The following is a 10628-nucleotide window of genomic DNA, read 5'->3' on the forward strand; positions in this document are numbered from 1 at the left end:
TAAGTTGGAGGCGCAATGCCTAAGGAAGTGCCCACTCTTTGTGACACCTCAGTTGCGAGGAAGTAAAAACAAGTATGGATGAATAAGAAGACTAAATTATGATATTCTTGCATCATCCTTATTTAGTTTATTATACTAAATTTATTTTAAACTTACCCGTATTCTCTTCCCCCTATCATTCTACTGTTCAGGATAAAAGTTTCACCTTATAATTATAAGTTCTTATTAATTTTAGTTATAATTTACATTTTTTTCTAAGTACTATTACTGTTTTAATTATAATTTTTTAAAAACCTCCAAATTACAACAATAAATTCTTATTATTTATTATTATAATTTTATAATTGTTTAGGAAATTTTCAACTACGAAAAAATTAATTCCATCAAAAGTTGAGTGTTGATCGAAGATGGTAACAACAATGATAAATTGAACCAAGAAGATGAATACCACAATGATAGAAATTTAAATTTAATTATCATTATTAGTATTTATTTTAAAAAATATATTTTTTATTTCCTAGAAAGTTAGATTTTCTACTTTACTCTTTTTCTGACAAAAAAAATTATTAAATTTAAAACGAAACAACATGCCATACTTTTATTTTAATTATTTTTAAGTAGTTGAAGTTTTTTTAATTTGTCTTTAATTTATTTCATACTCTTTTACAACACTATTAAGTAATTTAACAAGAAGAATAATGGTTTTTCACTTGTAAAAATAAACTAATAATGATCAGACTTTCCCAAGCAAGGAAGACCCACCATTTTCGGATGATTTAAGAAGCTTCCATCCTTCGTTAAACCTATTCATCATTATCACCTTCTCCGGACTCCAACGCTCCTTTTCAGCTCATATTTGTTCTTTGCACTGTTTTCTATTCTATTCAAAAAAATTTACGTCCGTATTGAACCAAATGCTTGTCTTAAACTCTGACCAAATGACTCCAAAAAAATTGGTATATAAGCAATGGTAGAGCAGCCAGAAGAGGGCAGGGCAGAAGAAGAAAAACATCTACACACAGTGAAATTAGAGTAATTGAGAAAAACGCAATGGCTCAAAAGATGTTGATGATGGCGGTCCTTGTGATATTGGGGACGAAGATAGCGACAGTTACGGTTGCGGATCCGACTTGCTTGCACAGCTTGAAGTCTTGCGCTCCTTACTTCAAAAACGCCACTCTCCAACTGAAAGGAGATTGCTGTGACCCTCTCAGAAAAACTGTCGCTACTAAACTTACTTGCCTTTGCAGCCTCATTAACAACTCTACTTTGCTTAGTTCTTTCAACATCCCCATCGCTGCAGCTCTTAGGATCACTCGTGGCTGCGGTGTCACTGATCAGATGAAAGGCTGCATCTCCGGTCAGTGTTTCTAGCCATCACCTCTTTGTTTGGATAAAAAAAAAGGGTTGATACCTTCTTTTATTTCATAAAAAAAATCGAAAACCAGCTACCATATTGATTCAAACAAAGAAATTGAACCGATATTTAAAAATCTTAATTCAGTGGTTGTTCTCATCAACATTTGCAAATCCATCCTCCTCCTCCTATTTAGAATCACTAATTTTTTAATTAGGAATATAATACTTCCTTAAGGCGTTCATATTCTCATTCTCTTGATTCTTCAAATAACAACAATAGAATTGAGCTAAAGCTGGATCATCACTTTTTTTTAAATTTTTAAATAGTAAGATATAGTTGAATCATTCATATTTTTTTTTACGAGAAACTAATTATTCATGATTTGATTATGTGTTCTTGCTGCAGCTACTCCCACACCTGCTCCTTCCCCATGAGGTAACAAAGCAGTCTTTAAATTTTTTTCGAAGCAACTTTTTTATTCTTTTTCTTTGGACCCCCCCAAAAAAAAATTGTATATATTTAACAAAAAAAATATTGTAATGAGTTTCATTGGAGGGTAAAATTTAAAGTGAGTTAAACCCAAAATAATTTAAATTTAAAGTGATTTAAAATTTTTGAAACGGAGTTTATCCGAATTTACTTGATTTAACTCAAAACCAACCTAATCTGTCAAATTGAGAGGTGGAAGTAAAGAATAAAAATATGAAAACAATTAAATATTGGTATTTGATATTAGCATGAACAAGTCGATGAGACCATTGTCACTACAATCAACATTTGTAGTTATTGAGAGGAAAATTGTGAAGGTCGGTAGTGTTGTATTTTTTATGGCAGATAAGAAATGAAATGAAATGGCCTCAACCTTGGTGATAGCAATTATAATTTGTGGAGACATGTTTAAAGCTTGGTGGTGAGCATTAGATTTGATGTCAAATGTTAGTTTTCAATTGTAGAAAATGTTATATTATGGGACGCTGTAAATTTGAACTTTTGAATGCTGTACTTGTTGTATTTATAATAAATCAATTTGAATGAAGACAAAAAAAATAACTTTACCTAGTGCTTCAACCTTAATTTTTATTTTTAAACTTATAAAATGTTAGTTCAATTATTTATCTCACCATATTTTATTATTGACAAACCATACAATTATATCAATATAACATAAATAAAATAATTTAACTTTTAATGTTTTAGTATAAATATTAAATATAAAATTTTGTGAAATTAAAAAAAATTACTTTCTTAATTATATTTTTCTTTTGTTTTTATTCAATTATTGATTCATATTCTTTGTACTTTTTAACTTTTATTTGTAAGATATGGTTGAATTTTTGATAACTTTTATTAGAAACTAATTGTTTATATGTTGGATTATGTTTTGTTGCTATAGCTAATTCTCCCAAAGCTGCTCCACTCATTACCAGGTAAGAAAGCATTTTTTTTTCAATAAACATTTTCATTAACTTTTTAAATTTTTGTTTGGCATGAAATGAAAACTTGATTCAAATTCAATTGATTCTGAATAACAACAATTTGAGATGAAAATTAATTTAAATCTGAAATTATTTAAAATTTTTAAAACCTCAAAATTATATTAATTTGACTTAAAACCAACCCAATACGTTAAATCGGGTTATCTAATTTAGGGATAAATATATGAAAAACAGGCGATCATATATATTGGTATTAGCATGAATTTCCTTTTCCTAGTGCTAATTCATCGTAAATTTCTTTCCCATTTTCTATTAAAATTCGCAGGAGGTGAAAGTGGAGGTGTCAACAAGAAAACTTTGACCAGAATCACCACTTTGTTCTTTTTTTTTTAAAGCATCTATAGCTCTCTACTATGGTGACATGTTTCCTACATGAGTTGAATGGGGAGATTTCATCTCATAATAATTAATAAATAAATAATAAAGAGAGCATTTCAAGTTTAGATTATCTTGAGATTTCTATTATCTGATTCTCTCTTTATATATATTTATTTGTGTACTTGTTTGGACAGTGTTGTTAGCATGTACATTATTTATTCATTCAGTCTTATTATTGTTGTTGGCCGGTCACTGTCAGCATCATTTTTCTTTTACTTTCGTTTTAATTTTGGCATACATGAATCTGATAGTTTAATATATTATTATATTATTTTATATATAATGTTTGTTGTTCACTTATTTGTTTACTTTTATTTTTATTGGTTAAATTTGATTTCATAATCTAGTACAGATGAACCTAAGGTTTTATATTAAAGATTTAAATTGAATTATAATATTTTAAGAGGTTAAAATTTAATTTTATCATAACATTAAATTATAATTTTATAAATTTTTAAAAAAAAATTAAAATTCTGATTTATCATTTTTAAGAGGGGTTAAGGTTCTTACTTGCCCTCTAATGTCGATGTTGCATATATCCATCAACGGTAGTTTTTTAATCGTTTGGTTATGTGGCATGTATATAGAATTCGTATCGCATATGTGTCATTTTGAATGTTCATGAACTTGAGCCTTATGTGATATTTGATTTTGGATGCTTACATATTATGTATATAAGCGAGTATGATGGCAAAATTTTGAATATGGAATGGTTGGGTTAATGCTATGAGAATGGTGTAAAATTGTTCAATATGTGATAGTCGGATGATAGCTTAACGAGATGTCTTCAATGGCATCTAAATGATATTTGTGGGTATGATTTGGTATAAAAACATGATGATATGGGATGTTGGATTGTATGATTTATTTGGTAAGAAATGTGCATGATTAGGTGCACTGTTTGGATGCTAATTGTGAAATGAGGAAATTGTGGTTTGAGAAAATGAGTGATTGTGGTAAAATGGTATGTTTGATTTAGTTGTTTGCAGGGCTGAAGTGTGCCATAGGCATAAATGAGTTTAAGTTAAGCTTTGGTATGAATTGGTTTTCAAAATGGTCATTTTTGTAAAATTTCTAGAAAGTATCGATACCTTAAATTAAAGTATCGGTATTTTATCAAATGAACAATATTTTAAATTGGTAGAATACTAAAATGGTATTGATACCAATTTAAGTATTGATACTTATAGAATAAGTATTGGCTTCAAATCTCAGGTGTAGATACTAGTGATTTTTTAAATATTTTGTGGAACAAACAGAATGCCAATTTGGTATCAATACCAAGACAATGTATCAGATTCTTATAAGAAAGTATCGATATCTATTGGTTTTAATTTGATTTTTAAGAATTCAAAGCTAATAATGGTATCAGTACCTTGTCTAGGTATTGGTATCTATACTCAAATTTTAGAAAGTTTTCAGATTAGTCATTTTCATGCTTGGATCAATTTAATAACATTTATAAGTTCGATTAAGTCCCGCTTTTGTTTAAGTAAATCCTTTTGTACATGTATTTTATGGAATGAGTTTATGTTTAACTTGAATTAATTGATAAAATTTGTATGTGATTGCTCCGGTAACATTAGTAGCATCCCATAGCTATGGTCCGGCGACCGGACTAGGTAAGGGGTGTTACACCTTACCCATGTATACCTAGAGTAGTCAACAACACATCCAAGGACATATCTCTTCTCTCTTAGGCTTTCTATATGCATAAGGACAAATGAATTAATGTGCAAGAGCTCAAGTTGTGCTTTGGTCTGGATATGAGCCATTTTTTTTATGTTTCTCTCGATGTTGTTTGCCTTTCATATAACTACTACACACCTTAGGAATGGTTCTTGAAAGATTTGAGATTCCTTAAATTGTCTCATATTTAACCAATCTATGTATCTCATGCCATAGCTTCAATTCTGAGGTTGCAATACTATTGCAAGTTACAGGCAACATCACTTTGTAGTAGTTGTTGAAAGTACAACCACCCTCCATGTTCACGTCATTAGAATCATTAGTAACTATACGCTTCGTTTTTAGTGAAAATCACAAGCATATCTTGGTTACACAATTGACTAATATTTATAATATTGGCTTTAAGATCAAACACCAAAAAAAAATCTTCAATAGAGGCATGCTTGAAACATTCAAGGTCCCTCTATCAAGAATTTGCCCTTTCCTTCCATCACCAAAGTTGACCATTCCAATTTGAGAATCTTCAAAATCAGTTAAGTAGGACTGGTTACTTGTCATGTGCCAAGAATAACCGCTATCAAAATACCATACCCCATCAATGGTATACTTCAGAGAACGATGAGCAACTAATATTTCCCTAGCCTGCTTTTTTTACCCATATTTGTTTTTGTGGCTTTATAACTGATGTGCCATGAGGAGTGGGCGCTTGCTTAGGCACTATGCACCTCCAACTTAGTGGGGAGAATACTAGTCTTCTAGAATACAAAAGCAAGGAAATTATCATAAGGTGTGATAGATTCAGGTTCACTTGTTGTAAGTTTTGAAGATAGTGGATATTTCTCATTGAGTTTGGCTTCGCAAATGTAAAGAAACCAAATTGTATAAACAAACTTTATTATCTCATGTTTTTATTATTTGTTTCGCAATGGTTGAAGAAGTGCCAACTTTATTAAGGTCACTTTTATTAAGGAGGCTAAAGATCTTAAAAGTTTGGCAATCGTGAATTTATTGGCTCTTTGCAAACTTTTGAGATAAATCTTGAGGATACTAAACGCAACAAGATAAAATGTGAGAAAAGTATTACTTTCCAAGTAAAATAGTGCAACTGAAGAAGTTCAAGAACATATTGTCTTAGCCACACAGAGCTTCAACAAATAATTCAAGAAGCAATAAAGGAGAATAAAAAAGTTTGAACCTAGCACAAATATTCCCAAAAACATATCCAATGGGGTGGTAATCAAAGAGGAATCTGAGAAATTAGATGAGAAAAAAGGAGTCTAGTACTATGAGTGTCAAGGTCCTGGTCATATCTAGTCCAAGTGTTCAAACACTTTGAAAAAGAAAAAAGAAGACACTTTGTGTGACATGGAGTAATGAAGATTCATCTAGTAGTTCAAATTCAAAGGATGATCATGTTGCTTTTTCAGTTGGTACTACTAAAGTGGATGATGAAAACTTAGATGGAGACTTAGATATGGGATTAGATGAGGAGTTTTTGAAGACATATAAAGTGATGTTAGGAAAATGAGGGCAAGCATGTGACTTCAATGCTCAATTGCTTAAGGAAAATAATAAGTTGAAGGATGAAAATACAAAGTTGGTTAAACAGGTGGAAGCAAAAGAATCACTCATTGCTGAGGAACTTGACAACTTTGTGAAGGTGAAGAAGGAACTTGTTGGTACAAAACTTATGCTTGAAAAGTTTAATAATAGAAGCAGCAAACTCAATGAGATCTTAGCAGCTAGGAAAAAAGAACCAATCAAAGGAGGATTAGGCTTTGTTGATAAAAAGGAAGGTTGTAATGGAAAGTCCTATAGTCTTCGTAAAAGCATCTGGCTTGAAGGAAGGAAGTAAGTGAAAGACCTAAGCAAATGTTTTTCAAGCTATCCAAGAAGATTGTTCATTCCTGTAAGGTGATTTACCGTTATTGTGGCACTCCTAGTCATATAAGACCTCATTAATTCAAGATATTGCATGATCTAAGTTGGAGGCGCAATGCCTAAGGAAGTGCCCACTACTTCTGGTACATCTGTTGCGAAGAGGTAAAAACAAGTGTGGATGAATAAGAAAACTAAATTATGATATTCTTTCATCATCCTTATTTAGTTTATTATACTAAATTTATTTTAAACTTGTACATATTTACTTCCCCTATCATCCTATTGTTTAGTGTGAAAATTTCCCTGTTCTTATTAATTTTAGTTATTATTTATATTTTTTTCTAAGTACTATTACTGTTTTAATTATAATTTTTTAAAAACCTCCAAATTAAAACAATAAATTCTTATTATTTATTATTATAATTTTATAATTGTTTAGAAAATTTTCAACTACGAAGAAATTAATTCCATCAAAAGTCGAGTGTTGATCAAAGATGGTGACAACGATGATAAATTGAACCAAGAAGATAAAGACTACAATGATAGAAATTTAAATTTATTTGTATCATTATTAATATTTTTTTAAAAAAATATATCTTTTATTTTCTAGAAAGTTAGATTTTCTAGTTTATGCTTTTTCTGACAAAAAAATATATTATTAAATTTAAAACGAAATAACATGCCATACTTTTATTTTAATTATTGTAAAATAGTTGAAGTTTTTTTAATTTATCTTTAATTTATTTCATATTCTTTTACAACACTATTAAATAATTTAAAAAGAAGAATAATGGTTTCACTTGTAAAAATAAACTAATAATGATCACACTTTCCCAAGCAAGGAACACCCACCATTTTCCGATAATTTAAGAAGCTTCCATCCTCCGTTAAATCTATTCATCATTATCACCTTCTCCAGGCTCCAACGCTCTCATATTTGTTCTTTGCACTGTTTTCTATGCCATTCTAAAAAATAATATGTCCGTATTGAACCAAATGCTTGTTTTAAACTTCTGACCAAATGGCTCCAAAAAAATTAGTATATAAGCAATGGCAGAGCAGCAAGGAGAGGGCAGGGCAGAAGACGAAAAACATCTACACGCAGAGTGAAATTAGAGTGATTGAGAAAAACGCAATGGCTCAAAAGATGTTGATGATGGCGGTCCTTGTGATATTGGGGACGAAGATAGCGACAGTTACGGCTGCGGATCCGACTTGTTTGCAGCGCTTGATGTCTTGTACTCCTTACTTAAACAACGCCACTCTCCAACTGCAAGGCGATTGCTGTGACCCTCTCAGACAAGCCGTCGCTACTGAACTTACTTGTCTTTGCAGCCTCATTAACAACTCGACTTTGCTTAGGTCTTTCAACATTCCCATCGCTGCAGCTCTTAGGATCACTCGTGGCTGCGGTGTCACTGATCAGATGAACGGCTGCATCCCCGGTCAGTGTTTCTAGCCATCACCTCTTTGTTTTTCTGTTTGGATGAAAAAAAAGGGTTGATACCTTCTTTTATTTCATAAAAAAAAACCGAAAACCAGCTACTATATTGATTCAAACAAAGAAATTAAACCGATATTTAAAAATCTTAATTCAGTAGTGGTTCTCATCAAAATTTGCAATTCCATCCTCCTCCTCCTATTTAGAATCACTAAATTTTTAATTAGGAATATAATACTTCCTTAAGGCGTTCATATTCCCATTTTCTTGATTCTTCAAATAACAACAATAGAATTAAGCTAAAGCTGTATCATCATATTTATTATAATTATTTTAAATAGTAAGATATAGTTGAATCATTCATATTTTTTTTATGAGAAACTAATTATCCATGATTTGATTATGTGTTCTTGCTACAGCAATTCCCACACCTGCTCCTTCCCCATCAGGTAACAAAGCAATCTTTAAATTTTTTTCGAAGCAACTTTTTTATTCTTTTTCTTTGGACGCAAAAATAAAAAAGAAAAATAATAAAAAAAGAAAAAATGTACATATTTAACAAAAAAAATATTGTAATGAGTTTAATAGGAGGGTAAAATTTAAAGTGAGTTAAACCCAAATTAATTCAAATTTAAACTGATTTAAAATTTTTAAAACAGAATTTATGCGACTTCAATTGATTTAACTCAAAAACCAATCTAATCTATCAAATTGAGAGGTAAAAGTAAAGAATAAAAATATGAAAACGTTCAAATATTGGTATTTGGTATTAGCATGAACAAGTCGATGAGACCATGGTCACTACAATCAACATTTGTGGATATTGTGAGGAAAATTTAGGAGGTAGGTAGTGTTGTATTTTCCATGGCAGATAAGAAAGGTAATGAAATGGCCTCAACCTTGGTGATAACAGGTATAAATTTGAACTTTTAAATGCTGTTCTTGTTATATTTGCTACAGATCAGTTGGAATGAAGAAAAAAAAATGATTTACCTTTACTTAGTTTTTCAACCTTAATTTTTACTTTTAAACATTTAAAATGTTATTTCAATTATTTATCTCACCATATTTTATTATTGACAAACCATACAATTATATCAATATAACATAAATAAGATAATTTAACTTTTAATGTTTTAGTGTAAATATTAAATATAAAATTTTGTGAAATTAAAATAATAATTTCTTAATTATTTTTTCTTTTTTTTTAATTCAATTATTGATTCATATTCTTTGTACTTTCTAACTTTTTTGTGTAAAATATGGTTGAATTTTTCATTATTTTTATTAGAAACTAATTGTTTAGATGTTGGATTATGTTTTGTTGCTATAGCTACTTCTCCCACATCTGCTCCACTCATCACCAGGTAACAAAGCATATTTTCTTTTCAATAAACATTTTCATTATTTTTTAAATTTTTATTTGGCATGAAATGAAAACCTAATTTAATTGATTCAATTAGAATTTGATTCATCTTTATTAATCTTGAATATCAACAATTTGAAATTATTTAAAACTTTTAAAACCTCAAAATAATATTAATCTGACTTAAAATCAATCTAATCCGTTGAATTGAGTTATTTAATTTAGGGATAAATATATGAAAACAGGTGCTCATATATTGGTATTAGCATGAATTTCCTTTGCATAGTGCTAATTCATCGTAAATTTTTTTCCCATTTTCCATCTTAAAATTTACAGGAGGTGAAAGTGGAGGTGTCGACAAGATAACTTTGACCAGAATCATCATCACTTTGTTCCTTTTTTTTTAAGCATCTATAGCTCTGTACTATGGTGACATGTTTCCTACATTTCATCTCATAATAAATAATAAATAATAAAGAGCATTTCAAGTTTAAATTATTTTGAGATTTCTATTATTTGATTCTCTCTATATATTTATTTGTATACTTGCTTGGTTAGTGTTATTAGCATGTACATTATTTATTCATTCAATCTTATTATTGTTGTTGGTCACTGCTAGCATCATTTTAGGTGTCCAAAGTTGAAGCTACATTTTTCTTTGTACTTTCATTTTGTTGCGGAAAGGATCGATTCGAGAACTCCGATATGACTACAAGTAAATTGACCGGAACGAAAAATAAAGTGAACACAAGGATTTACGTGGTTCGGCTTTAATGCCTACGTCCACGGGCAGAGGCGAAAAGAAATTTCACTATAACAAGATGAAGATTACAAGTGTTTTACACTCAAGACACAACCCGAGAACCTCACAACTCTCAACCCCTATAGAAAACCCGAAAGCTAAAATCCTAGCTTTCAAAGAACAAGCTTTGCTCTCTCTTGGTTTGGGATGATGAATATGGCTAATGAACCTCTCTATTTATAAGAGAGTTCAAGGACATAATTGTCCAAACTTTG

The 10628-nt window shown here is 30.1% G+C and overlaps 1 protein-coding gene and 1 long non-coding RNA gene across 3 annotated transcripts; both read left to right on the forward strand.

The window, feature by feature from the left end:
• Positions 1-920: 920 nt before the first annotated feature.
• On the forward strand, positions 921-3426 carry LOC107963638 (uncharacterized). Its single transcript, XR_001701988.2, has 4 exons — positions 921-1360; positions 1766-1795; positions 2754-2787; positions 3122-3426. It is a non-coding gene; the product is annotated as an uncharacterized lncRNA (long non-coding RNA).
• Positions 3427-7726: 4300 nt separating this feature from the next.
• On the forward strand, positions 7727-10109 carry LOC107963637 (non-specific lipid transfer protein GPI-anchored 7). Of its 2 annotated transcripts, none has more exons than XM_016900060.2 (4): positions 7727-8249; positions 8665-8694; positions 9552-9612; positions 9948-10109. In XM_016900060.2, the coding sequence occupies exons 1-4, from the start codon at positions 7826-7828 to the stop codon at positions 9952-9954; spliced, it is 522 nt and encodes a 173-aa protein (XP_016755549.1). In that variant the 5' UTR covers positions 7727-7825; the 3' UTR covers positions 9955-10109. The 2 variants fall into 2 exon arrangements, with proteins under 2 accessions (XP_016755549.1, XP_016755550.1); XM_016900061.2 differs by having other exon boundaries at positions 7737-8249; positions 9579-9612.
• The last annotated feature ends 519 nt before the right edge of the window (positions 10110-10628 follow it).

This window comes from Gossypium hirsutum, chromosome A03, assembly GCF_007990345.1.
Source record: "Gossypium hirsutum isolate 1008001.06 chromosome A03, Gossypium_hirsutum_v2.1, whole genome shotgun sequence".
In the NCBI taxonomy this organism is placed as follows: domain Eukaryota; kingdom Viridiplantae; phylum Streptophyta; class Magnoliopsida; order Malvales; family Malvaceae; genus Gossypium; species Gossypium hirsutum.

Coding starts and splice junctions, on each gene's coding strand:
- LOC107963637 (XM_016900060.2), top strand. CDS start 7,826: ATGGCTCCAAAAAAATTAGTATATAAGCAATGGCAGAGCAGCAAGGAG. Junction 8,250..8,664: donor GATGAACGGCTGCATCCCCG/GTCAGTGTTTCT, acceptor TTCTTGCTACAG/CAATTCCCACACCTGCTCCT. Junction 8,695..9,551: donor ACCTGCTCCTTCCCCATCAG/GTAACAAAGCAA, acceptor CTAATTGTTTAG/ATGTTGGATTATGTTTTGTT.